The 26,474-nt window shown below is 42.3% G+C and overlaps 16 protein-coding genes across 16 annotated transcripts; 9 read left to right on the top strand and 7 right to left on the bottom strand.

Moving 5' to 3' along the window:
• Positions 1–248: 248 nt before the first annotated feature.
• PAS_chr1-4_0246 (Divalent metal ion transporter involved in manganese homeostasis) lies at positions 249–1,937 on the top strand (the record flags this gene model as incomplete). The annotated part of the gene is made up of 1 exon (XM_002490317.1): positions 249–1,937. The coding sequence occupies one exon, from the start codon at positions 249–251 to the stop codon at positions 1,935–1,937; it is 1,689 nt and encodes a 562-aa protein (XP_002490362.1).
• A 177-nt stretch (positions 1,938–2,114) lies between these two features.
• On the top strand, positions 2,115–3,458 carry PAS_chr1-4_0245 (Component of the core form of RNA polymerase transcription factor TFIIH; the record flags this gene model as incomplete). Its single annotated transcript, XM_002490316.1, has 1 exon — positions 2,115–3,458. The coding sequence occupies one exon, from the start codon at positions 2,115–2,117 to the stop codon at positions 3,456–3,458; it is 1,344 nt and encodes a 447-aa protein (XP_002490361.1).
• A 445-nt stretch (positions 3,459–3,903) lies between these two features.
• PAS_chr1-4_0244 (Epsin-like protein involved in endocytosis and actin patch assembly) lies at positions 3,904–5,418 on the top strand (the record flags this gene model as incomplete). The annotated part of the gene is made up of 1 exon (XM_002490315.1): positions 3,904–5,418. The coding sequence occupies one exon, from the start codon at positions 3,904–3,906 to the stop codon at positions 5,416–5,418; it is 1,515 nt and encodes a 504-aa protein (XP_002490360.1).
• A 63-nt stretch (positions 5,419–5,481) lies between these two features.
• Positions 5,482–7,149, bottom strand: PAS_chr1-4_0243 (Threonine deaminase, catalyzes the first step in isoleucine biosynthesis; the record flags this gene model as incomplete). The annotated part of the gene is made up of 1 exon (XM_002490314.1): positions 5,482–7,149. One exon carries the CDS (start codon positions 7,147–7,149, stop codon positions 5,482–5,484), a length of 1,668 nt encoding a protein of 555 aa, XP_002490359.1.
• A 249-nt stretch (positions 7,150–7,398) lies between these two features.
• On the top strand, positions 7,399–8,745 carry PAS_chr1-4_0242 (Putative mannosidase, GPI-anchored membrane protein; the record flags this gene model as incomplete). Its single annotated transcript, XM_002490313.1, has 1 exon — positions 7,399–8,745. The coding sequence occupies one exon, from the start codon at positions 7,399–7,401 to the stop codon at positions 8,743–8,745; it is 1,347 nt and encodes a 448-aa protein (XP_002490358.1).
• Positions 8,746–8,854: 109 nt separating this feature from the next.
• On the bottom strand, positions 8,855–9,559 carry PAS_chr1-4_0241 (uncharacterized protein; the record flags this gene model as incomplete). Its single annotated transcript, XM_002490312.1, has 1 exon — positions 8,855–9,559. One exon carries the CDS (start codon positions 9,557–9,559, stop codon positions 8,855–8,857), a length of 705 nt encoding a protein of 234 aa, XP_002490357.1.
• A 63-nt stretch (positions 9,560–9,622) lies between these two features.
• On the top strand, positions 9,623–9,799 carry PAS_chr1-4_0240 (Hypothetical protein; the record flags this gene model as incomplete). The annotated part of the gene is made up of 1 exon (XM_002490311.1): positions 9,623–9,799. The coding sequence occupies one exon, from the start codon at positions 9,623–9,625 to the stop codon at positions 9,797–9,799; it is 177 nt and encodes a 58-aa protein (XP_002490356.1).
• A 280-nt stretch (positions 9,800–10,079) lies between these two features.
• PAS_chr1-4_0239 (60S ribosomal protein L34) lies at positions 10,080–10,454 on the bottom strand (the record flags this gene model as incomplete). The annotated part of the gene is made up of 1 exon (XM_002490310.1): positions 10,080–10,454. One exon carries the CDS (start codon positions 10,452–10,454, stop codon positions 10,080–10,082), a length of 375 nt encoding a protein of 124 aa, XP_002490355.1.
• A 608-nt stretch (positions 10,455–11,062) lies between these two features.
• On the bottom strand, positions 11,063–11,583 carry PAS_chr1-4_0238 (Mitochondrial protein involved in maintenance of the mitochondrial genome; the record flags this gene model as incomplete). The annotated part of the gene is made up of 2 exons (XM_002490309.1): positions 11,063–11,431; positions 11,503–11,583. 2 exons carry the CDS (start codon positions 11,581–11,583, stop codon positions 11,063–11,065), a joined length of 450 nt encoding a protein of 149 aa, XP_002490354.1.
• Positions 11,584–11,746: 163 nt separating this feature from the next.
• Positions 11,747–12,093, top strand: PAS_chr1-4_0237 (Hypothetical protein; the record flags this gene model as incomplete). Its single annotated transcript, XM_002490308.1, has 2 exons — positions 11,747–11,842; positions 11,914–12,093. The coding sequence occupies 2 exons, from the start codon at positions 11,747–11,749 to the stop codon at positions 12,091–12,093; spliced, it is 276 nt and encodes a 91-aa protein (XP_002490353.1).
• Positions 12,094–12,664: 571 nt separating this feature from the next.
• Positions 12,665–14,077, top strand: PAS_chr1-4_0236 (Pho85p cyclin of the Pho80p subfamily, forms a functional kinase complex with Pho85p; the record flags this gene model as incomplete). The annotated part of the gene is made up of 1 exon (XM_002490307.1): positions 12,665–14,077. The coding sequence occupies one exon, from the start codon at positions 12,665–12,667 to the stop codon at positions 14,075–14,077; it is 1,413 nt and encodes a 470-aa protein (XP_002490352.1).
• A 128-nt stretch (positions 14,078–14,205) lies between these two features.
• On the bottom strand, positions 14,206–14,409 carry PAS_chr1-4_0235 (40S ribosomal protein S28; the record flags this gene model as incomplete). Its single annotated transcript, XM_002490306.1, has 1 exon — positions 14,206–14,409. The coding sequence occupies one exon, from the start codon at positions 14,407–14,409 to the stop codon at positions 14,206–14,208; it is 204 nt and encodes a 67-aa protein (XP_002490351.1).
• Positions 14,410–14,684: 275 nt separating this feature from the next.
• On the top strand, positions 14,685–15,659 carry PAS_chr1-4_0234 (ATP phosphoribosyltransferase (hexameric enzyme) catalyzes the first step in histidine biosynthesis; the record flags this gene model as incomplete). The annotated part of the gene is made up of 2 exons (XM_002490305.1): positions 14,685–14,736; positions 14,818–15,659. The coding sequence occupies 2 exons, from the start codon at positions 14,685–14,687 to the stop codon at positions 15,657–15,659; spliced, it is 894 nt and encodes a 297-aa protein (XP_002490350.1).
• Positions 15,660–15,876: 217 nt separating this feature from the next.
• On the top strand, positions 15,877–19,179 carry PAS_chr1-4_0233 (Putative aminophospholipid translocase (flippase) involved in endocytosis and vacuolar biogenesis; the record flags this gene model as incomplete). Its single annotated transcript, XM_002490304.1, has 1 exon — positions 15,877–19,179. One exon carries the CDS (start codon positions 15,877–15,879, stop codon positions 19,177–19,179), a length of 3,303 nt encoding a protein of 1,100 aa, XP_002490349.1.
• Positions 19,180–19,243: 64 nt separating this feature from the next.
• PAS_chr1-4_0232 (Plasma membrane protein of unknown function) lies at positions 19,244–22,120 on the bottom strand (the record flags this gene model as incomplete). The annotated part of the gene is made up of 1 exon (XM_002490303.1): positions 19,244–22,120. One exon carries the CDS (start codon positions 22,118–22,120, stop codon positions 19,244–19,246), a length of 2,877 nt encoding a protein of 958 aa, XP_002490348.1.
• A 300-nt stretch (positions 22,121–22,420) lies between these two features.
• On the bottom strand, positions 22,421–26,416 carry PAS_chr1-4_0231 (Essential phosphoprotein component (p150) of the COPII coat of secretory pathway vesicles; the record flags this gene model as incomplete). Its single annotated transcript, XM_002490302.1, has 1 exon — positions 22,421–26,416. The coding sequence occupies one exon, from the start codon at positions 26,414–26,416 to the stop codon at positions 22,421–22,423; it is 3,996 nt and encodes a 1,331-aa protein (XP_002490347.1).
• Positions 26,417–26,474: the final 58 nt, after the last annotated feature.

Below are 26,474 nucleotides of genomic sequence, written 5' to 3'. Positions count from 1 at the left end.
CTGGGGACAAAAAAAAAATTGATATCGTTTTCTCGAACTCCACCCAAACATCCTCATCATTGGGCCCAGGGGGGACGGACCCTTGGAATTTCATCCCTCGCGCTGATATTTTCACTCGTCTCACCTTTAATCTTAGATACCAGTGCTTCCACGTATCGACTTTGTCGCGGGTTACAAAGATAAGTTATCTTCCCAATAATTCTTCACACCTAAGTAACACAGCAGAATTCACTTGAGAGGTGCAGAGGATGAACTTTGCCAAATATGACCGCAGTGAAGACTTGTCGGTTCGACTGTTGGATCAACAGGCTGAGCCAGAGTTTGAGGGCAAAAGTATTCCAGAAGGAGCCACGCAACGAGTTCCTTCTTCTCCACCAGAGCCTTTCGACTCTCCGCCGACAGCAAAACTGAAACCGAAAATAATACGGATGTTCTTCAAGTATCTGAAGTTTCTTGGGCCAGGGATAATGGTTAGTGTGGCCAATATGGATCCCGGAAACTACAGCACAGCCGTATCTGCTGGTGCCAAGTTTGAATACAAACTATTGGTTACAGTTTTTGTCAGTAACATCATGGCCATATTCCTGCAAAGCTTATGCACAAAACTCGGATGCGTTACAGGTCTTGACTTAGCACAGAATTGCAGAGCTCATCTACCAAAAAAACTAAATCTGCTGATGTATATAATGGCTGAGCTGGCAATTATAGCCACAGACTTGGCCGAGGTTGTTGGAACGGCAGTCTCACTAAATATCCTGTTTGGCATCCCTTTATTTTGGGGTGTTGTTTTGACTGTGATTGACGTGCTGGTCGTGCTGATGGCCTATAGACCGAATGGGCCGTTGCTTATTATACGTGTTTTCGAAGGGTTCGTTGGCCTTTTGGTGCTGGCCACCGTTATCTGCTTTACTGTAGAATTGGTCGGTATTAGCGATACCACTGACTGGCGAGAGGTCTTTGTTGGCTACTTGCCCTCAAAAACAGTATTCAAAGGCGAAGGTCTCTACCTGAGTCTGGCTATTCTAGGAGCTACTTGTATGCCTCACTCACTCTTTTTGGGCTCAGGATTAGTGCAACCAAGATTAAGAGATTTCGATGAAAAACATGGCTACCTTCCCAAAAAATCACTTGAAGAAATAGGTTCCTCTCGGAACGTTGTGGAAAGATTCTTTGCAAACGAGGAAGAGGAAGCACATAGTCCTTATAAACCATCGTTGGAGGCCATCAACGATTCCATGACCTATGCAGTGACAGAGCTTGTTGTTTCATTACTTACAGTTGCACTATTTGTCAATAGTGCTATTTTGATTGTAGCAGGTTCCACATTAACCGACAAGGAAATCACCAGTGACGACGCAGCAGATCTTTTCACTATATATGAACTATTATCAGAGCATTTAACCAAGACTGCTGGGCTAGTATTTGCATTGGCTTTGTTATTCTCTGGCCAAAGTGCTGGAATAACGTGTACCTTAGCAGGTCAGATGGTTTGTGAGGGATTTCTTCGTTGGAATATGCACCCAGCTGCCCGACGACTAATAGTAAGAGGCATCGCAATTGCCCCTTGCCTTCTACTGGTGCTTGTAAGCGGCAGAGAAGGACTATCCAGTGCTTTGAATATGTCTCAAGTTGTTCTTTCGTTTTTATTGCCTCCATTAGCTGCACCATTAATTTGGTTTACCTGTAACAAGAACATAATGAAAGTTCCTATATTTGACAGGAATGCCCCAGAGGAATCCATAGAATTACAAAACTTGTCGTCTTCAGAAAGACTAAATCAGAACCCTGAGCTATCTGGCTCTACAGATCACATCGCCTACAAAGACATGAGTAATGGCGTACTAACCTCAGCGACCGCTGTTTCAATTTGGGTGGTAATCAGTTTCTTGAACATGTTTCTTCTGGCAAACTTGCTTTGGGGTAGCGGAACTATTTAGCCCATTAGACACGCTTATGTTAATAATATTAGATACTGAAAATTGTCTGGACGGTACTTTTGTAGGCGGGATCTTTGTTCATGAACCCTCTGGCCTGCCCTCGAATATCTAGTTTTCTCATCGCCTTATTCTGTCTGGGCAAGTAAGTGTGCAATACATATCATTCCGCTCCACTCAATGAACGATTCGGACGATGATTACTTGGAGGTGGATGAGGGCATAGAGGAGAACGATCTTTCCTTTGATAAAAAAGGTGTGGCCCGCCGAACCCGTAAGGAAAATCAAAAACAGAAAACCACCGCTAATATTGCACTCAAAGGTTCCAATGGGGGATACTCATGGGAGGATGAGTATCATAGATCCTGGGACATTGTGCAAGAGGATGAAGCAGGGTCACTGGAAGGAATCGTAACTGGCATTATGGAGGCTCACAAGAAGCGATTTCTGAAGAATGTAACACCTTTTCAAAGAGGTATCATACGATCAATGGTGTTGGTAATTGACTTCAGTAAAGTCATGAGTGAAAAGGATCTACGACCTAATAGAGCGGCTCTCACGATTAGCAACGCAATAGAATTTGTCAACAACTTTTTCGACCAAAATCCAATATCACAGTTAGGAATAGTGCTCATGAGAAATGGAATAGCAACTTTAGTCAGCGAAGTCAGTGGTAACCCAAACAATCATGTCGAAGCTTTAAGAAGTATAAGAAGATTGGAACCAACAGGAGATCCTTCATTGCAGAATGCTTTTGAGATGGCCCGAGGTCTTCTACTACATACCCCGTCCCACTCAACTCGAGAAATTTTGATGATCTTTGGTGCTCTGTTCACATCTGACCCAGGAGATATACATACAACGATAGACTCTCTCGTAAAAGAGAAAATAAGAGTGAAAATTATAGGGCTTACGGCCCAGGTGGCAATTTGTAAAGAGATCTGTCGAAGAACTAATTATGGAGATGATACTCTTTACGCAGTGATTCTGAATGAGGGCCACTTCAAAGACCTCTTATTAGATGCAGTGACTCCATTAGCCATCTCTAAAAGTGCCCAGGTAGAAATGCGTGGCTTCACTTTGATCAAGGCAGGCTTTCCAACTCGAATTTCGGAAGCAATACCCTCATTCTGTGCTTGCCATTCAAAATTGATACATGGAGGATATATTTGTCCTGGCTGCAAATCCAAAGTCTGCATGTTGCCAACAGTATGCCCCTGTTGCAACCTGATGTTAATTCTCTCTACCCACTTGGCAAGATCATACCATCACCTTTTTCCTCTTAAGTTATTTCAAGAAGTTCCTCTAGCTGAAAGCTACATCTCTACAAACTGCTTCAGTTGTCTTACCGAATTTCCGCAAGGAATGAGTGAATCAGAGCGATCCAACTCAGACAACAGAGCCAAAAAAGAGTTCCATACTAGTTCAAGATACCAGTGTCCTGACTGTAATAAGCATTTCTGTGTTGATTGCGATGTTTTTGTACATGATGTACTACACAACTGTCCCGGATGTGGCTGCTGATTGAATCTTCATGTTATTTTCAAAGATTTTAACAGAATGATGACCATGCGTTCATCTCAGTGATCCCAAATCATTCAAATCATCCAATAATTTTATTATTTTTTGTTCTGCACCACTACATCTCTCGTCAAACAAGAGTTGAATTATTTCAAGAACGTTATACGCATATATACATATCATTGAACGCATAATCATTCATAGTCCTCATGCTGAACCCCAACCTCATATGACCTGCTAGCTTTATCAAAAGCGATAATGCCTTTCCGCACCGAACGTTACCCTACCTAGCGCGACTGTTATCGGACAAATACTGGATAGCTTCACCTACCAAACCAACCAAGCAGAGTCAGCCAGACCAGTAACTTTTCGTTTTTCCCTAAAAGATATAAACCAACTCTATCGAAGCGAAGCGGCTGTTTTCTAATAGTTGTCGAAAAGTATCAACATGTCCAAATCATTTGTTCGTACTATCAAGAATGTGGCCAATGGTTACACCTCGGCGCAGGTTATGGTTCGTAATGCAACCTCAAACGAACCTCATGGCCCAACGATTGCTCAGATGGCAGACGTAGCTAACCACACCTATGAAAGTGCCGAGTTTCTTCCCATAATGGATATTATAGACAAAAGAATGAACGACAAGGGAAAGAATTGGCGTCATGTTGCCAAATCATTGACTTTGTTAGACTACTTAGTTAGATACGGGTCCAACAACGTGGTGATATGGAGTAAAGACAATTTGTATGTGATCAAAACATTAAGAGAGTTTCAGCATGTCGACGACAGTGGCACAGATCAGGGTGTTTTAATTAGAGTTAAGGCTAAAGAGTTGACTGCGTTGTTGCAAGATGAGGAGAGACTTCGTCAGGAAAGAGAAATTGCTCGTGAAAAACGTGGCAGAAGAAGTGGACGTCGTCGTGGCGATGATGATGATTTTGATCAATCTTCTCGAGCTGAATCTCGTAATCCTGACTCACCGTATGATGAAGAACTACAACGTGCTCTAGATGCTAGTAAGGAGACCGCAGAAGAAGAAGAAAGACGTAGACGTCTACAGTCAAACTCTGATGAAAGTCTTCAAAAAGCTCTTCAATTAAGTAAAGAAGAGGAAGAAATGCGTCAGAAGAACAATAATTTGATTGATTTGGGACAACCTGCCCCAGTATCTGGCCCAGTAATTATTGGCTATGATGTATTTGGGAACCCTATTTACCAAAGTCAAACTATGGCTACAGGTGTTGATGTTTTGCAACAGCAGCAACAGCAACAGCAGCAGCTAGCATACCAACAAGCCCTATTGGAGCAGCAACAACAGGCTGCTCAGCAACAGGCTTATTTGGAACAACAAGCTTATCAGCAGGCGTTAGCAGAGCAGCAAGCTGCTCAACAAGCCTACTTGTTCCAGCAACAGCAACAACAATTGCAACAACAACAGCAGCAACAACAGCAGTTACCTTTACAGACAGGATCCAACAATCCATTTTCCTTTGGTGGGCCTTCCCAGGAAGATTATTCTAACAATGTTGCTGCTCAGCAAACTTTCCAACCGCAGCAGCAACAGTTTGAGCAACAGCCCCAGCAGCCGCAACAGCCCCAGCGTGTTCAGACCCAAAGAACTGGATCTCAAGCTCATAACGATAAATACTCTGAACTCAATAATTTGCTAGCTCAAGGAACTGGCATAGACACTTTTGGAAACACGGGAGATACCCGCGTGCCTGCTCAGCACACCAAAACTGGTACATTTATTAATTCTCAGGGAACGGGGTATAAACAAGAAAACTTTTCATCAGCAAATCCTTTTGTGGGAACTCAGTATACTGGAATCAGCTCTACGAACATTATCCCTGCTTACACTGGATATGGATTTGGAAACCAGAACCAGAGTCAATCCCAGAGTCAAAGTCAAAGCGGAAGCCGTAATAGCCGTGCGAACAGTACCAGTCTAATCGATATATAAAGTAGGCCGAAACAATAAAATAAGTCAGGAAATGATGTTGGAATTATATTCCTCTATATGCTATCATCGTCTCAAGAACTTGCGGTAAACGACATTATCAGTTTCTTCTTTGTAGTCATAGTGTAGGTTGGAAAGAAACTGTTGGAATGCTTCTTCATCTGTTGAAGGTACCGATATACCAGCTAATACCTTGCCAACGTCGTGGCCATGGTTACGGTAGTGGAACAAAGTCAGGTTCCAATTTGAAGCAATTCCGTCCAAGAATTTCGTCAAAGCTCCAGGACGTTCTGGGAACTCGAATGAGAATAACCTCTCATCTGGTAGATCAGCAACTCCTCCTACCAGGTATCTTCCGTGTAGCTTGGCAATTTCGTTCTTACTGATGTCCAAAGCCTCAAATCCAGCAGCTTTAAATTCACTCATTAGTTGGGCTACCTCCTTGGAACGATCAATCACACTGAAGGAGGTATAAATGTTAGCAAGGCCGTCGTGAGCATTATTAAATCGGTAAGCAAACTCGGTAACTTGCCTTGGATGAATGATCGATTGCAATTTACGGAAAGTGCCTGGAACATCTGGAATTTGAATTGACATGAACACTTCTTTTCCTTCACCTAACACGGCACGTTCAGCAACAAATCTCAGACGGTCAAAATTAATATTGGCACCGGATAAAATAGGAACGTAAGTAGCAGAGCTGTGGTTCACTTCTGGATGATTAGCGATATATCTTTTCATACCAGCAACCGACATAGCTCCAGAAGGCTCTACAATAGTCCTACTGTCTTCAAAGACGTCCTTGATGGCTGCACAGATCTCATCAGTATCAACACGAACAACCTCATCGACTGTATCCTTCAATATTTCAAAAGTTTCTTCTCCAAGAATCTTCACTGCGGTACCATCGGCAAAAGGACCAACTGAGGAAAGCTCAACTCGTTTCTTTGCTTTTAAACTCTGGTATAGTGCATCTGCATCAAAAGTCTCAACGCCAACTATACGAACATGAGGTGCTAATCTTTTCAAGTAGGACGCTACACCCGCAAGCAGACCACCACCTCCAACAGGAACAAAAATAGCATTAACCTTATCAATATTCAACTGTCTCAAAAGTTCCATGGCAATAGTTCCCTGACCAGCAATCACATAAGGATGGTCAAATGGGGGGATATCAATGAGCCCTTCCTCTTGGGCAATACGTGCACATTCCTTCTTAGCTGCATCAAAATCTGCACCATGAAGCACCACTCGCGCTCCCATGCGGGCCACTGACTGATACTTGATACTAGGAGTGGCAGTTGGCATCACAATAGTGGCAGGTATTCCCAGCTTTTTGGCGCTAAATGCAATTCCCTGAGCATGGTTGCCTGCAGAGCAACCCACAACACCTTTACTACGCTTCTCTGGCGACAGTTGGGCGATCATGTTGTAAGCTCCACGTAGCTTGAACGAGAATACTGGAAGGAGGTCTTCTCTTTTCAAAACAACGTTACTATTGGTTTTCTGTGAAAGGTTAACGGCGTGTGTGATAGGACTTTCGTCTGTAACATCATAGACTCTGCTTGTAAGAATGAGTTTGACATAATCTGGATGTCCATTCGGAAGACGATCGGCCTGCCTCAAGTCGGCGTACTTCGTGTGAGAGCGACGGACCCTTGGCAACATTGAAGCCAAGGGCAAAACAAAAGAGGCTCCAGTTGCTGTTGTAAGCAAACGCGGAGCACTTAACATTTGGGTATATGTGACTAATTGGAAGCTTAGCACGAGTCAAGCTCTGAACATTTGAGGTACTGCCGCGAATGAAAAAAAAAAAGCGATAAAGAAATATCAGCATCACGTGCACGACACGACGTTTTCCTTGGTTCAATCCGCAAATATCTTGCTAGGCTTAGATCTCTTGGCCCTCCCTTCCATTACACCCTTCGCGCTCCTTAATTCTCAAAGTTAAAACTTCTTTCCCTTCCTTCTATTCAACAAAATATGTGGAGACCTCTTGTTCTTGTACTGGCTCTTCTGCGGGTGCTAAGCCCTGCCAAAGGCCTGGAGTTGGAGCTTTCCGATTTAAGCTCGCTACAACACGCAACCTCGTTGGTTGCAGATGGTTTAATGGACTATTACGAAGGATTTCATTTAGGAGGAACAATAGGTATGTTCACCAATCCTTACTATTGGTGGCAGTCTGGAGCTGCATTTGGTTCGATGCTGGACTATTGGTGGTACATGGAAAATGATACCTATCACGATGCCATTATGCAGGCTATAGTTTACCAGGCTGGAGACAACGCGGACTTTATGCCTTTAAATCAAACAACTACAGAGGGAAACGATGATCAAGGATTTTGGGGTATCACTGCGATGGCTGCCGTTGAAAGAAACTTCACCAACCCCCCAGAAGATGAACCACAATGGTTGTATCTGGTTCAAGCTACTGTTAACACCATGTGGGAAAGATGGGATCTTGAGCATTGTAATGGAGGCCTAAGGTGGCAGATTTTCCAGTGGAATGCTGGTTACAATTACAAAAACACCGTTTCAAATGCCTGTCTTTTCCAATTGAGTGCCCGTTTGGCACGATACACAGCAAATGATACTTACATCACACTTGCTGAAGAGGCCTTTGACTGGATGTATGGGGCTGGGTTCCTAACTGAAGGTGATTGGTGGTTCGTTTACGATGGAGCATTTGTGGATGATAATTGTACAGAAATTGTCATGTTACAGTGGACATATAATGCAGGGCTGATGGTGTCTGGGTGTGCATACCTTGCTAACTATACAGGCGACGAGATGTGGTTAGACCGTACCGAAAACTTCCTACATGGAATTCAAGTTTTCACCAATCAAAGTGTTTTCTTTGAAGCAGCATGTCAAGGATCTGGAAACTGTAACACGGATCAAAGATCTTTTAAAGCTTATCTAGCGCGTTTCCTTGGTCTTACTGCACAAATGGTTCCATCCACTGCAGAAACTATTATGAACTGGATGAATACATCTGCGGTGGCAGTAGCTCAATCATGTTCTGGAGGTACAGATGGACACACTTGTGGTATGAACTGGCTGGCCGATGGTTGGGACGGCTTTTATGGATTAGGAGAACAAATGTCGGCTCTGGAGACCTTACAAAACACTCGTGCACTTGTCAGACCTGCTCCTTACACCGCACAAACTGGTGGTTCTTCGCAGGGAGATCCTGCTGCTGGATTAGGAGTGAAGACGGAGGCTGTGCCACCGTTGAAATTAACTAATGCGGACGTTGCTGGTGCCGCCATTATCACAGCCATTATAGGACTATCAGTTATTGCCGGTGCCATTTGGTTACTCTTATAGTTAAGTATTGTTTCAACTATGTGTTATTATTAAGATACAAAAGTCTATCTACAAGAAGAAAATGTGCGTATAAGGGGGAGGGGTCATAAGGGTGTTATTGGAGTTGAACTTAGTTGGTCTCCATTGCTGCTGGTTCTTCAACTTTTTTTGGTTCCAATGCTTTAGCTTTCTTCTTATTTCTCTTGATTCTGTGGTCATCGACGCCCTCCTCGGCTTCTCGTTGTTCCTCCTCAGCCAGTAACACCTTCCAGCCATCTCTATTCGATTTTTCAGCTAATGAGGTATGATCTACAGCATGTTGTTCTTCGTAGAAAGAAAGACCAATTGAACCTAATAACAGACCTACAGTCAGGAATTGGGCATACATTCTAGCTTGAACAAACTTTTGAGTTTTAGTCAAAATGGGGTCTCTATCGACGAACACCCACGATCCGTACATAGACAACGCCCATAGACCAGTGATAATCTTATATTTGTGCTCGGACAGTGTATCCACAACCTTCTGCCCAATGGACATGGAGTTCCATCTCTTATGCTCTTGAAGCACGACTCTCTGCGTATATTCGGAGCTATACATTTGTTCGTCAAATGCAGCGGAAGACTTCTCGGCGAACACAGCTGTTGCCAGAGTTGGAGGAATAATTGCTACTGCTGTTCTGATAGACCATGGAAGCTTGAATAATCTTGGGAACTTTCGAGGGGCAATACCATAGATGGCTAAAGAGACTGAAGTTCCTATGATGGCACCTTTGACTCCACCCCAGAACACGGCGGTGTTATGTGCATTTATCTCTTCCTCTGTGACTAATTTCATTCTCTGTGCGGCTCTTTGTTTCCAACTGATAAAGGAGAGTCTGTTCTATGCGCCCTGATTCAGATGTTCTTAAATAGTTCGAGAGGGAATTTCTTTTGTCGGATAGGAATCACTTGCACGGATCATATCCTATTGGATCAAACCCCGTGGCGCGAGTTTTGGATTGTCCACCCAACTGGAAGGAGTGAAATCGTTCCCAGAAGGCCACTAACTCCCTTCCAGCCAGTAGCATATCCCTGAGGAATGGTTTCGGGCTTTTAACCAGAGCCCCCTAGCAGCGTGGTCCCATTTTTGCTTTTCTTTCGCAGAGAAGCCGGTTTAGGGCAGGAGCGGCAGAAATATGGGCCAAAATCTTTAGGCACGAACATATGAGCTAATTCCATTGATTTCATTCACCATGTTAGGTTTTTCTTTCATTTCACTCATGAATTTTCTACTACACTAGATATCCGATACTACAAAACATCATGAAGAATTATGGTCTCTTTACGTTACAAACAAATACCTATAAAAAAGCAATCTAGTTTTGTTCAGCCTGCTTTTCTTTCTCGGCCTGTTCCTTCAAGACCTTTTGGACAATCTTTTGCTCTTCGATCAGGAAAGCTCTGATGATTCTTTCCTTGACACAGTTACCACATCTGGAACCACCGTAAGGTCTGCTCACAGATTTGTCACTCTTCTTAGCTCTGGAGAATTCTCTTGGTCTAAGAGCAACGACACCTGGCAGACTGATACCACAGTCACCACACTTTGGGGTAGTACCTCTCTTCTTGGTGTGTTGAGCTCTCAGAACACCACCTGGGGTCTTAATGACCTTGATCTGGTTGGACTTGGTGTTGTCTAAAAAAGTGTTAGTAAATCGAATGTGAAAAATTATAGAAAAGTGAAAAGTCATAGACTGTGAGCAAATTGGAATGAAAAATATTCTTTTTAAAGAGTTTACTGGATCAATTTCCAATAACTGGCTTCGTCGAATGTCAATAGAGGCGTTAAAATTCAAAAAGAATTCTCTTCGATCAGCAGTTCGAAACTGGAAAAAACTGTTCTGACGTTTCAACTCCTTCTCTACTTCATGGTCCAACGTCTTTCACACAAATGCAAGCACTAATACATACAAGGATTTCTTCTTCTGTAAGTAACTCTTTGAGCCATCTTTGTCAACCGTATGTATAGATAGAGGTGTTCTAGATAGTACAAGATTTTTCGAACTGAGAACGAGGAAGGGAAAATTTTCGTGGTGTACGAGGGTCAAAAAAATTAGAACCCTTTGTAATCGCACGTGATTTGGGTTCGTATTCACTTGCCATTACACCAGATGAGTAGCTACGCAATGATTACGTTATCATGTGAGGAGGTCTAATTAAGGGCAAGTGATAAGCTATTCACATAGAGTTATAAGACTATTGATTTAATAAACTGGGCTTCTTTTTTGGGATTTGATACAAGAGTATGAAGTGATATTGTCACGTAAATTCAGTCTAGTTTCTTTCGACCTTCTCCTGCTTATTGCTTCTCGACGGCAATTGCCTCAACCTCGACTTCCACACCCAACGGCAATTGCTTAACAGCAACACAAGATCTTGCTGGTTTGTGAGAGCTGAAAACTTTGGTGTAGGCCTCATTGAAAGCTCCAAAGTTGGCCATGTCAGTTAAGAAAACATTGACCTTGACGATGTTTTCCAATGAAGAGTTAGAATCGTTGAGGATTCCTACGACATTCTTCAAACATTGAGCAGCTTTATCGCCGATAGTGCCTTCTACTGGCTTTCCTTCGGGAGTGTAAGGAATTTGGCCCGAAACGTAGACAAATCCATTGGCTTTGACAGCGTGAGAATAAGGCCCTGCTGCTGGAGGAGCGTTGGTAGAGGTGATCTTATTAGGTTAGTAAATTTGCTTTAGTAGCCATCGAATTTAGCACTCAATGCGCAATGAAATAAACATACAGTGGTGACCATTCTGGAAAATGTGTGTGCTTTTGGTAAAGAGGTGGAGATACGGGCAATCTTATTAAAGAGCAAAGACATCAAAAACAGAGAGAGATAAGGAGGGAGACTACCGGCTCCTTTAGAATGCCACGTTAGATTTGAAAAATCGCACCTTCCACGACCTTATCGGGTCTTCTGGAATGGGAACTTTAGATAGATCGAAACTGTGAGTTATACCTTCACATATAGAATTTATCTTCACATGTCTAGGGCCGCCAAGTTGACGTTTGGAATAAGTACAGCATTTGCTGTGGGAACGGCCATTGGGGTTTATTACTTACAAGAGCAAGAAAGAGAAGTAAGTGAACTCGTTTTTTGAAGGGCTGAAAAGTTTCTACAGTTCAACCTAAGAATTTACTAACCAAGCAGGCTTTGAAACAAGGACCCATTAAAGACCAAAAGAGGCTGGACTCCCGAGCTGAAATGACCAGTAAACAAAGAGCTAACTTGCGGGAATTCGAATTGCAAAAGAAATTGAAAGAAGAATTGGAGGCCACACAACCTTTAACGGGGGACGTCATTCAGGGTTTGGAAAAGGGAAAAGAGTAAACATGGAGAAAGATGAAAAAAAATAAGCATTATGTAATGGGTATTTTAGTACGCATTTTTCTCCCACTCTTCACTGCCACATGCACAATCCAAACCCTTGCTCTTTCTCTATCGGGAGCGGGCAATGCCGAAAACATCAGGTATTCTTCAATTTTGCAAAAAAAAGTGATCATCAAACTACAGCAACTTTCAACTGTACATAATTTGAGAAGCTGAGCCAGCCAATTGGACATTCTTACCTTGCCCTGTAAAGTTTTATCGCTCTGTTATACATTCCTTTCTCCCTCCCCCACCTCCTATGTCCTATCTCAGGTCGTGTATTCGCAAATACTGCACTTGACCCTGTGGGCTCCTCTGCTCTCAACAAACCAAATCACTTCGGAACCAGGACTTCCATACACCTAGGATTAAGAGCTGATAACAACCGCTCGCCATCTGCATCAAGCGAACGCTCACAGTATTGATACACTATCACGTTTCTTCGAAATCAATCGCACACCAATTTTCTTTCATTGCAACTTTGTTATCATTGCGTTAACTACTTACACTATCAGCTCATGACATCGAGTAGATGAGTTACAATCAACAAGGAAATACACTAAAAGGTGTGCCCATACCCAATAAGAACAAGCGTTCGGATAATCATACGGTACACGGAGCGTCTAGCTCATCGTTGCACCATGATTCGTTTAGCCCATCTGCTCAGCCGCCATTTTACAACCCAAACGAAATATCTCATTCACAGAACTCCCTAAGCCGCCAGAGTTCAAGTCTGCTGACATCCAACCTTCAGAATCGCAGGACTCAGCCTGCCTTTCTAGAGCCAGAATTGTACTCCAATTCCCCCAATGAGCAAGCAGCCAGGTTTCAACCTTACGTCACTCATAACAATCACAACTCACCAAATGTCGTAAGTTCTTCTTACATGTCCCAAATGGCGATTCAAAGACCTTCATCGGAAGCTGTCTCTACTTCTGTCCTCCCCAATGGAGGTGTTGGCAGTTTCCAGCCTGCTGTAGCAGCTCCTACTACCAACTTATCCACAGACAATGCCTTTTCAAAGCCGATACCGGTGGTGACACCTCAACATCCTGGCAGTGGGTTCCATCCAACGTTGCATTCACACCTTGCTTCGAGTCAATTTATTAATCCTCAAAACTATGGCCATCTGTCGCAGTCAGTTCCTAATCGGCATTTTGGAGAGTTTGAAGTTATGAATCGATCCAAGCAGCAGCCATTTAACCCGATGCAATCGAACTATCAGGCCCAATCCCCTCAACTACTTCCGCAAGAAGCACCACAACCGCAACAGCAGCAAAATGTCAATGAATTGGATCCTAATGACGATGAGGTCCTAAACATTGCAGAGTTCCCTATACAGGATCTTTTGCTAATGTTGAGTTCTCTACTACAACAGATAGTGGAGGCAAATGACCTCCTCCATCCGGGATACTACAAGAAAGCCCAAGATAAAGAGCACTTAATGAACGGAAACAACAAGTATATTGTATCAGTTCTAGCCTTTCACGGCAGAAACATCCCCACAATCTCATTGCACGACTATCTGAAAAGGATTCTAAAGTATTGCCCCGCTACTAACGATGTGTTTTTAAGTTTGTTGGTGTACTTTGATAGAATTGCCAAGAGGGCCAACGCAGGTGAATTCAAAGATCTCCACTCGCTCTACGATGGTTCTAACGAAGAACAGGCATTCGTTATGGACAGTTACAACATTCACAGATTAATCATTGCTGGTATCACTGTAGCATCCAAGTTCTTTAGTGATGTCTTCTACAAGAATAACAGATACGGCAAAGTTGGAGGATTGCCTTTAGAAGAGCTGAACTACCTAGAGCTGCAATTTCTTATGTTGCTAGACTTTAAGCTAATGATCAAACTCGAGGAATTATACAAATATGGTAACCTTCTCCTCAAGTTTTGGAAGCGGGAACAATTGAAGAAGAAAGAGAAGGAGATACCTTGAAATCAAGTTGCGTCCGGTATACGTAACGTCTCACGATGATCAAAGATAATACTTAATCTTCATGGTCTACTGAATAACTCATTTAAACAATTGACTAATTGTACATTATATTGAACTTATGCATCCTATTAACGTAATCTTCTGGCTTCTCTCTCAGACTCCATCAGACACAGAATATCGTTCTCTCTAACTGGTCCTTTGACGTTTCTGACAATAGTTCTAGAGGAGTCGTCCAAAAACTCAACTCTGACTTGGGTGACACCACCACGGGATCCGGTTCTTCCGAGGACCTTGATGACCTTGGCTAATGTAACTGGAGTTTTAGTATCCATTTTAAGATGTGTGTTTCTGTAGGTTCTGGGTTGGAAAAAAATTTTAGACACCAGAAGAGAGGAGTGAACTGGTTTGCGTGGGTTTAGACTGTGTAAGGCACTACTCTGTCGAAGTTTTAGATAGGGGTTACCCGCTCCGATGCATGGGAAGCGATTAGCCCGGCTGTTGCCCGTTTGGTTTTTGAAGGGTAATTTTCAATATCTCTGTTTGAGTCATCAATTTCATATTCAAAGATTCAAAAACAAAATCTGGTCCAAGGAGCGCATTTAGGATTATGGAGTTGGCGAATCACTTGAACGATAGACTATTATTTGCTGTTCCTAAAAGTATGTAGCATGTCGTTTTTTTTTTAAAAGGGTTTTTTCCCTATTCTCCACTCACTTTATACTAACAACTATTTTTTTCAGAGGGCAGATTGTATGAGAAATGCGTTGAATTACTTAGGGGATCAGATATTCAGTTTCGAAGATCCAGTAGATTGGATATAGCTTTGTGCACTAACCTGCCCCTGGCATTGGTTTTCCTTCCAGCTGCTGACATTCCCACGTTTGTAGGAGAGGGTAAATGTGATTTGGGTATAACTGGTATTGACCAGGTTCAGGAAAGTGACGTAGATGTCATACCTTTATTAGACTTGAATTTCGGTAAGTGCAAGTTGCAGATTCAAGTTCCCGAGAATGGTGACTTGAAAGAACCTAAACAGCTAATTGGTAAAGAAATTGTTTCCTCCTTTACTAGCTTAACCACCAGGTACTTTGAACAACTGGAAGGAGTTAAGCCTGGTGAGCCACTAAAGACAAAAATCAAATATGTTGGAGGGTCTGTTGAGGCCTCTTGTGCCCTAGGAGTTGCCGATGCTATTGTGGATCTTGTTGAGAGTGGAGAAACCATGAAAGCGGCAGGGCTGATCGATATTGAAACTGTTCTTTCTACTTCCGCTTACCTGATCTCTTCGAAGCATCCTCAACACCCAGAACTGATGGATACTATCAAGGAGAGAATTGAAGGTGTACTGACTGCTCAGAAGTATGTCTTGTGTAATTACAACGCACCTAGAGGTAACCTTCCTCAGCTGCTAAAACTGACTCCAGGCAAGAGAGCTGCTACCGTTTCTCCATTAGATGAAGAAGATTGGGTGGGAGTGTCCTCGATGGTAGAGAAGAAAGATGTTGGAAGAATCATGGACGAATTAAAGAAACAAGGTGCCAGTGACATTCTTGTCTTTGAGATCAGTAATTGTAGAGCATAGATAGAATAATATTCAAGACCAACGGCTTCTCTTCGGAAGCTCCAAGTAGCTTATAGTGATGAGTACCGGCATATATTTATAGGCTTAAAATTTCGAGGGTTCACTATATTCGTTTAGTGGGAAGAGTTCCTTTCACTCTTGTTATCTATATTGTCAGCGTGGACTGTTTATAACTGTACCAACTTAGTTTCTTTCAACTCCAGGTTAAGAGACATAAATGTCCTTTGATGCTGACAATAATCAGTGGAATTCAAGGAAGGACAATCCCGACCTCAATCTGTTCATTAATGAAGAGTTCGAATCGTCCTTAAATCAAGCGCTAGACTCAATTGTCAATGAGAACCCTTTCTTTGACCAAGAAACTATAAATAGATCGAATGACAAAGTTGGAAATGAGTCCATTAGCTTACATGATATTGAGCAGGCAGACCAAAATAAACCGTCCTTTGAGAGCGATATTGATGGTTCGGCGCCGTTGATAAGAGACGACAAATTGCCAAAGAAACAAAGCTGGGGGCTGAGCAATTTTTTTTCAAGAAGAAATAGCATATGTTTACCACTACATGAAAATGATTCAAGTGTTGTTAAGACCGAAAGATCTATTGCAGTGGGAACACCCCATCTTCAATACTGCTTCAATGGAATCTCCAATGCCAAGTACAATGCATTTACCTTTTTCCCAGTCATCCTATACGAGCAATTCAAATTTTTTTTCAATTTATACTTTACTTTAGTGGCTCTCTCTCAAGCGATACCGCAACTTCGCATTGGATATCTTTCTTCGTATGTCGTCCCACTTTTGTTTGTACTCATAGTGACCATGTCAAAAGAGGCGATGGATGATATTCAACGCCGAAGAAGGGATAGAGAACAGAACAATGAACCATATGAGGTTCTGTCCAGCCCATCACCAGTTTTGTCCAAAAACTTAAAATGTGGTCACTTGGTTCGATTGCATAAGGGAATGAGAGTGCCCGCAGATATGGTTCTTGTCCAGTCAAGCGAATCCACCGGAGAGTCATTTATCAAGACAGATCAGCTGGATGGTGAGACTGATTGGAAGCTTCGGATTGTTTCTCCAGTTACACAATCGTTACCAATGACTGAACTTCAAAATGTCGCCATCACTGCAAGCGCACCCTCAAAATCAATTCACTCCTTTCTTGGAAGATTGACCTACAATGGGCAATCATATGGTCTTACGATAGACAACACAATGTGGTGTAATACTGTATTAGCTTCTGGTTCAGCAATTGGTTGTATAATTTACACAGGTAAAGATACTCGACAATCGATGAACACAACTCAGCCCAAACTGAAAACGGGCTTGTTAGAACTGGAAATCAATAGTTTGTCCAAGATCTTATGTGTTTGTGTGTTTGCATTATCTGTCATCTTAGTGCTATTCCAAGGAATAGCTGATGATTGGTACGTCGATATCATGCGGTTTCTCATTCTATTCTCCACTATTATCCCAGTGTCTCTGAGAGTTAACCTTGATCTTGGAAAGTCAGTCCATGCTCATCAAATAGAAACTGATAGCTCAATACCTGAAACCGTTGTTAGAACTAGTACAATACCGGAAGACCTGGGAAGAATTGAATACCTATTAAGTGACAAAACTGGAACTCTTACTCAAAATGATATGGAAATGAAAAAACTACACCTAGGAACAGTCTCTTATGCTGGTGATACCATGGATATTATTTCTGATCATGTTAAAGGTCTTAATAACGCTAAAACATCGAGGAAAGATCTTGGTATGAGAATAAGAGATTTGGTTACAACTCTTGCTATCTGCCACAATGTCACCCCCACGATAGAAGATGGTGTTCTTAGTTACCAAGCGGCATCCCCTGATGAAATTGCTATTGTAAAGTTCACAGAGAGTGTTGGTTTGATTTTAATAAAAAGAGACCGTCACTCAATCAGTTTGAGGCATGAATCAACTGGCGAAACACTAGATTACGAGATTCTTCAGATGTTTCCGTTCAATTCCGACTCCAAAAGAATGGGAATAATTGTGCGTGACCAGCAACGAGAAGAAATTTGGTTTATGCAAAAGGGCGCTGACACTGTTATGAGAACGATCGTCCATCAAAATGATTGGCTGGATGAAGAAACATCTAATATGGCAAGGGAGGGACTGAGAACATTAGTGATCGCAAGGAAGAAGCTCACCGATCATGGATACGAAATATTCAAGAAGAAGTATGAGGAAGCCTCGCTCCTGATGGTTAATCGGGACCAAAACATGGCCAAGGTTATCTCCACTCATTTAGAAAGTGATCTGGAATTACTTGGATTAACGGGTGTGGAGGACAAGTTGCAACGCGACGTTAAAGCTTCGGTCGAACTGCTTCGGAATGCTGGAGTTAAGATTTGGATGCTGACTGGTGATAAGGTCGAAACCGCTAAATGTGTTGCTATCAGCGCCAGACTAGTTTCCAGAGGCCAGTATGTTCACACGGTTACCAAATTGTCCAGAATGGATACCGCATTACAATCGATAGAATATCTCAAGTCCAATCAATCTGTGGCTCTTTTGATCGATGGGGAGTCTCTGGGAATCTTCTTGCAATACTACCAACAAGAATTTTTTGACATAGTGATTCATTTGCCTGCTGTTATTGCATGCCGATGCACTCCTCAACAAAAGGCCGATATCGCCATTCTTCTACGGGATAGAACGCATAAAAGAGTTTGCTGTATTGGTGATGGTGGTAATGATGTTAGCATGATTCAATGTGCTGACGTTGGAGTCGGAATTGTTGGCAAAGAAGGTAAACAAGCTTCTTTGGCTGCAGATTTTTCCATCACTCAATTCTGCCATTTGACGAAGTTGCTACTTTGGCATGGTCGAAATTCTTATAAGACAAGTGCAAAGCTCGCCCAATTCGTCATTCATAGAGGTTTGATTATCTCAGTGTGTCAAGCTGTTTATTCCATTTGCTCTTCCTTTGAACCCTTGGCTTTATATCAAGGTTGGCTAATGGTAGGATATGCCACCGTTTACACTATGGCTCCGGTATTTTCACTCGTCCTTGATAGGGATGTTGATGAGGCTTTGGCGAACTTGTACCCTGAACTTTACAAAGAGCTCACAGAAGCAAAATCGCTATCCTATAGAACATTTTTTATATGGACTTTAGTCTCACTGTACCAGGGTTGTGCCATTCAATTTCTTTCCCAATTTTTCTGTGGATTGGGTACAGATGATTTTACGACTTTGGTTACCCTCAGTTTTACATCCTTGGTTATCAACGAACTTGTCATGGTTGCAATTGCCATCAACACATGGAACAAAGTCATGTTCATTACCTTGTTGGTTACATTTGCCATTTACATATTATCTGTTCCATTTCTGGGAGAGTACTTCAACCTAGATTATACTACTTCAGGAAAGTTTTTCTATCAAACCTTAATTATTTTGGTCATTTCTTTGATGCCAATATGGTCAGTTAAAGTAATAAACCGAAAATTGAGACCCCCCAATTATGCTAAGGTCCAACTGTCATAGAAAAACCGTAAGGCTACCCTGGAAATGAGGAATATTATACTATTTAGTTTTTACATTTTATACATTATTGTGACCGCAGAGACTCTTGGACCTCTTCTTCCATCAGATCTTCCTCGGTGTCGTTTTCATCCTCTTCATCTTCATCTTCATCTGACAGTGATTCGCTCTTCGTATGGTCAACCTTCTTTCTTTGGAAATCTTTGATATGGGCCTCGTTCATCAGTTTACTAACATGTTCCAACATAGGTCTCAGAGTTTGAGTTCTGCTCAATGGAGCACCTTCAGTTGATGTCGTAGACTTGGCCCTGGTTGCAGTAGACATCTTACGAGAAATAGCAGTAGTGCGGTGGCTTTCGATATCAGACGCTTTCCTAGGAATCGTCACAATAGGAGCTGGTTCCCTAACCTTACGTTTTATTGTTGGATAAGGAAGTGGAGTTTCTCTGGAAGCTCTAAAAAGATGCACATTTGTACAGTGCTCATTCTCCATTCTGAAAAACATCCAGACAAATCTTCTGAAAATCTCTGCTAACGCAATAAAAAAGCTTGTAAACGCAGATTGTTGGATTTGCTCAGAAAACAGTGCATAGAAAATCCACTGGAAACGTAGCAGAGTATTCAGAACTACAGCTCCATAATAGATAGCTGGTTCTTTAAAAATTAGGTCATCTCGCAAAAATATATGTTTCGAATTGGCTTGCATCAACGACCAATCCATGAATACGTCCCAAAAACTGCAACCCACCGAGTTAACAGTTGCAAACGTAATAAACATTGCTCGATTGCTCATGGTTGGCTCAATACGATAAATACTGAGCGTCATGTTGTAAAATGTTGATAATGCGTACTTTGCCAAGTTTGCAAGATGAGGGAACCAATCGCCAGTATCCGCAAAACGCCTGAAACACTGAAGTAATCTCCAAATGCTTGGAAGTGATGCCAAGAAACCCATGACCCTGGAATGGGATGATCCACAAGTTGTAGAATCTGTACCATCTAAAGCACCTTTCCACTTGGAACTATAAAGACAGATGTAAAACGATATGTTACCCAATGTATAGGTTAAAGAGCAAAAGATGTCGCCCAAAAAAAAGTCTTGAAACTCAACAGGATAGAATCCCGACCATATCAATCTCCAAAGCCCAATGAGTAACCATCTCCGAGCAGAGGCGTAAAAGATATTGAAAGGACAAAAAATAATGAACAGGCCAAAAGAAACTAAGAACCAAGGCCAGTCTCTGCCCGCTATTTGATCGGGCCAAAAGTTTCTAAAACTCAACCATCCAAATATAGCAACCATGAACAAAAACAAAGAGGGAAACACAAGGTATTGTCTATAATCCAAAGCATCCTTAGTAAATTCAAATATGAACTTGTAGTTGACTTTGTATTTGGACCAGGTCATACAATTGATACCAATGAGCAAACCCATTAAAGATATGAGAAGAAAGCCTCCCCAAATTTGCATCATAAATTTTCCCTCCAAAAGTTCCCTAGTGATAGTTTTATAAGCTGCAGTGTATATGGCATCGATGAGAAGAGGTATGGTCATTCCAAGAAGCAGCGAGCTAAAAAATACTTGCATATTGTATGATCTAGGGGTCTCACTTTGGCGAAGTTTACTAATGGCCACTTTCCTATTTCCATGCTCAAATGTCTTAGCATACAAAGCTTCCAAAGCTTGCATTATATTATCTAAAACATCACTTTTGTTGAAGTAAGCCTCGTCGATCTTCACCATGAAAGCAGGGAGTTCTTGGGTGTTCATGGTTTTATCATATTTCTTGATCATCTTTCTGAAAGCTGTTCGGTTTAAAAGTCGGTAGGATTTTAGAATTTCTAAACCACGGTAAAGTTCTAACATGGCCGTTTTGATTTGTCTTCTAGCAACAAAATATGGAACAATTTTGGGTTTCTTTCTTTTTCCATAATCCTGCTTGTTGTAATGTGGGTCTTGAGGGCCCTTCAAACGACGAGGATTGGCAGCAGCATTGGAACTTTCCTCATTAGAGGAATCCGTAACATCGTCAATTGCGTTTTCGTTGACCTGAGCATTACTTTCATAATCATCTTCTGTTGAATCCACCGCATCATCATATTCATCGTCATCTTCTTCTTCGTAGTATTGCTTTTCGGTCCTCTCACCTTTCACCCAATCCCAACTGGGCAAAGAGGGGAACTCAAAATGATTGATTTCAGAGATCTTCTTACGAACATGAAAGGCAAAGGTATCCAAGTAAAATGCCAGACGATACGCGCCAAATCTGGGATCCTGGATTGGTTTATCGTCCAACTGGTTTCTAATTGCTGATATCCTCTGCTTATTCTTGTACTTTTGCTGTCGAAGCTGAGCAACTTGGTCCTGCAGCACCAGCAATCGACTCAAGTACTTAGTTTCCTTTCGCTTGTAGAAAGTATTAATTTTATCGAACTCATCATCGATCCACTCCATGAACTCATTATTTGAATCTTGCTCTAAATTCTGCAATGCCACGTCAAAATCTGGGTTGAAGTTTGGACTAGAATTGCCAGAAATTCCTGAGATGTTCGCAAGTCTTTCTATGAAAGACTTTCTCCTGGTCGATGAAGCAGCCTGATTTTGTGGAGTATAAGCGATTGGCTCCAACAAAGGAGTAGTATCAGTTACGACTCTTTTGTCTTGTTGATCTGGCTGTTCGGCACCACTGTGAGATTCAATCGCTGGTGGGGGAAGCTTGGAAAAAGGAAGATTCGGCTTACTTTGAGAAGAATTTTGTGAAACAGTGGGCAGACTACTGTTGAGTTGAGTAGGAAGCTGCGTCTCAGCTCCCTTCAATTTTTCTCTATTCAAAACATAATTCTTGTACAGCTTTTTCAGCTTTTTCTTGCCCTGCTTGTAATCAAAATATTGAGACTTCCACTCGGGTACCAAATCATCATTTAGCGTTTGACCAAATTTCATTAAGATTCGAAATTAGACCACTATTGCGAATGTTAAGTAGAATCATGATTCCCCAGAATTACGGCTGATGCACGTGTCGCGACCGAAGGGAAAAAAATTTCCACAGGAACAATAAGGCCCATCAAGGAAAATACTCAGGCTACCGGTAAATCCTGCAGAAAGTGATTATTTCTTAGCTGTATGGAATATGTAGAACGGGAAATAACTGAATCAAAAGGAAAAGGTTAAAGTTAAGAAAGAATTTCGATACACTATTTTCTTTATTTTTTATTCAAGTAGGTTTCTCCTTCCTCAATCTTCTTAGCTACTCAGAGCCGAGGACATCTGGATAAGACGTTTCACACCAACGCTCCAGTTTCCTGCCTCGTTGTTATGAATGGTAGTAATTTGAATCAGTAACGATTCAGCAGTCTTAAAGTCATGGTCAGCTAGAGACTTTGAAAGATTAGACAACAGTGTAATCGTAGGAGCGGTTAACAGCTCATTGTTATTCAAATGATCAAACAAGATATTCAATCTCTTCTCAGCGTCTACGAGTTGTTTGGTAAATCTTTCTGGAATCTTAGGCTTAACATTTTCCAACTCCTTACTCAGGTACTCATAAATAGGGAAAGCCTCATCACTTATATGTGATCTATCTCCACTGGGAAATCTGGTCTGTTGTTGTGCAGGGGGCCCACCTTGAGATCCTTGAGATCCTTGTGATACTTGGTGTTGTACAGACGGCGCGGGTGGAGGTACCTGCTGAACTAGTTCAGGAGGTGGTGGCGGTTGCACATGTTGAGCTAGTGCCGGAGGTGGTGGTGGTTGAAATTGTTGCACACTGGGCGATCTTAGTGATGGCGCATATCCAGCAGTGCTATTTGCTCTACTTGCTGCTCTCTTGGGGTAATTCTGTGAGGAAAGTCCTCCCATTTTCTCAGGCATTGGTGGCGGAGGTACAAATCCATTTAGTGGACCGTTTGCTTGGCCATATGATGCATTTTGATTGTTGTTAGCATAAGGGTTGTTGGCAACAGGGATAGCTGGTGCGCCTCCGTGCACTCCTCCATTCCCATTCACTGAGCTACCTACGTATGGATTAGGAGGTGGAACGGAGAATGAGCCTCCACGAGAAGACCCTTGTCTTTCTGCTTTAGGTGCATAAGGGTTTGAGGGAGCTTGATAGCTACCTTGTCTTTGAAAACTTCCTGCTTGTTGAGGGGCAGGAGAAAATTGACCTCCTGACACATTATTTACGGTTGAAGAGTGTCCATTCTCTGTTTGAGAGGGAGCTGGTGCGTAACGGTTGGGCCTGGCGTGTGGTTTAGAAACTGGAGATCTAACAGATGCTGCTCTCTGACGAGGGGACAAAATTGCAGGGTGGGGGTTGTTCTGTGCGCTGAATGGTCGTGAAGGAGTTTCAAACGTGCTCTTTGGAACACTTGATGTGGCTGTAGCTGTAGGAGGTGGAGGCACAAAAGAACTTGCTTGTGGAGGTGGTGGAATCACGTTCATTTGAGAAGGTGTTCTAGAGGGTGGCTGAATCGTCTGGTTGCCTTGTGTTCCATAAGGAGAAGCGGTCGAAGCTGGTGTAGTTCTTCTGCTGCTGTTGAAGTTATTGGGCAAATCATTCCAGCCACTACCTCCTTGTCTGGATTTTGTTGTAGGTGGTTTTGGAACTTCAGGAATGGTATTGTTCACCCCAGGGGCTGGAGAATAAGAACCATTAGTATTCTGCTTTGGAGCGTACGGATTGTTTGCAATGGAACTGGCAGCAGTTCTTGCTGAAGGAATAGCATAAGCAGAGGCTGGCGCTTGCGTTAATGGCTGGATTGAAGGCCTTGATTGTGCCAAAGTTTGCCCTTGCACTGGTAGCTGATTCAAGTAAGGATTCACGTTAGGTGAAGGAACAGACTGCGTGGTTCCGGACACTGAACCTCTTGACTTGAACCTTGCACCTGAGAAGGAAGTCGAAGCCTGACTTCCAACATAGCCACTACGAGGACCAGCTCTACTGGAAAGAGTTTTTCCTGATGCTGTTGAGATTCGCTTTATCTCAAGTTTAATGTCTTCATCCTCGGTAGATAAGTTCTCCAATAAGTTCAAGGCCAAATCAAATTGCCCTTGAGATGACACCAAAGAAGCAAACTCTAGGAATGAATTGTTCAACGTATTAACGCCCTGCCCACTGAACTTATTGCTGATCCTTAATGCATACTTGAATGCGGCAATTTTTTCAACAAACTCAGTCAACACAATATTATGAGCTTCATAAGATGAGAGCTGAGGGTTTTCAGATTTGAGAACCTCTTCACGAGAACTCAACTCGGCATTCCAAATTGTAGACGCCTTGTTGAGCGCACCACCAGCAAGGAAGCAAAGCAGAGCATCAGAGCGTCTATCTGAAAGGGAACTGGCTAATAGCCTATCACCTAGTTCCACAATGAACTTTGAAAACTCTTCTTTCTCCGTAGAGTAAGCAAAAATAGCAGCTGCTATATCCCTCCAACCAGAGATAGTACCATTAGCAACGAGGTCATTAACATCGTTAGCAGTAGCACTGTAAATCAATCTTGGTAGAGAGGACTTTTGCGTTTGGTTAAAATAGGCATTCCTAACTTTAGCCTGTAATGATTCAGATGCACCTAAAGCCAATACTAGAGCCTCCTGGATTAGTCCCTGGCTGAGAGCTATTTCAGTGGCTTTTTCAAGATCGCCTAATAAGAGGGAGGCTGCCAGGCCTGTTTGATCCTTAAGAGAGGAGACATCAAACTCACCAGTTGGAGAGTATGATGGAATGTTGACAGAAACTGAATTCTTTTCCCTTTCAAGATTGTTGAAAAAGTCTTCATCAGTTTGCTCAATGTTTTCAAATATGTCTTGTCCGTTTTCAACCTTTTGTTCAGACTTGTCATGTTTCAATACGGAAGGATCCACAATCTGAAATCTGAAATAATCTTTCACATCATCCGCTTTTAATAGATCGTTCAATAATTGCCAGTCGTGGTTATTTGCTTCGGTACGAAGTTTTTCGTCGACAAGAGTTTGGTAATCGTTTGTGCTGATGGTGCTTGCAAGAAGGGAAGTGGACTTGGCCAGCGTATCGTTAGTTGTGAAATTATCAATTACAACAATTGACTGGTTATCAGAGGCCTTGGAAACTTTTACAATCTTTCCACCAAATCCAAATGAAACGCTGGAAGGCACTTTAAGCCAGGCCGGAGTTTGACGTTGTAAAAAATTAGGATGTTTCTTATCGCTGTTGGACAGGTCTGCCCAGAATTCGTCATCGTTGATAGCTTTTGCTTGTTGAGCCTCTGCAGGTGTAGTATCCTGTAAGGTCTGCACCGTTATCTTACCATCAAATGAACTGGTTGCAAAAATGTCAGGAAGCTTGGAAGAAAAGCGGGTCTTGAAGGCCCAATTAGTGGTGGTTGGGTATTCCGCTAACAAAGAGCCTCTGATGGGATTCCACAATAGGGTAGAGTTATCCTTTCCAGAAGAAAGTAATAGTTCTGAGTCCCACGAACACCAATCCAGGGACAATACACCCTTTTGATGACCTTCAAGAGTAGCTACAGGTACATTAGTATTCCTTAAATCCCAAGTCATTATCAATGGTACAGCGTCCGAATCAGAAGCTGTTATTACACTTGTCGAATTAGTAGGATGCCATGCAACGGTGCTTAAGTTAGCTCTTTGACCTGATGGAGCAGTGTAACTCAAGTTCAATAGTTCTTTCTTGGTCTTTAAATCCCAAATGGATGCGTAGCCTGAGGTTCCAGCAGAGGCCAAAATATGACGTATCTTGGAGTTCCAAGCAATGGAGTTTATGTCATTAATAGGGGTAGTAGAAGCACCCGGTGAAATAGGCTCTGAAAGATGATTTATATCCCAAATGAATAATTGGCCATTGGAAGCACCAGATGCAAATATCTGTGACTCTGTAGGATTGAAAGATATTGTTTTAACAGGCGCAGTGTGTTTCTTTAGCTCTATTAAACTGTCAGATGATCCATTCAGCAATGATGAGGAATCCCACAATTGAATTGTTCCATTATCAAAAGCACCTGCAAGTAGTCCTCTCTGGTACTTAGAGATTGGATTACTCCACGCAAGATCATGAAATCTTGCACCAACATTGGTTCGGAATATGGGAGCTGAGGTGTTCAGGACATCCCAAAGTTCCAATGACGAAGTGGTAGAGAATGAGTCGTCAACAGCCCCAGCCAAGGTCCCTGTAGCCAAGACATTAGAGTCTACAGACGACCATGCAAATGTTGAAGTACTTTTTATTTCACTTATTTTCACCATGATGGGGTTGTATTTGGACGAGTATAGACGTGTTAGTTTGATTGCCAGTTGGTGGTGA

This window comes from Komagataella phaffii, chromosome 1 (assembly GCF_000027005.1).
Source record: "Komagataella phaffii GS115 chromosome 1, complete sequence".
NCBI lineage: Eukaryota > Fungi > Ascomycota > Pichiomycetes > Pichiales > Pichiaceae > Komagataella > Komagataella phaffii.
The sequence above is the reverse complement of the archived record's forward strand: the minus strand, read 5'-3'. Positions and strand labels throughout refer to the sequence as shown.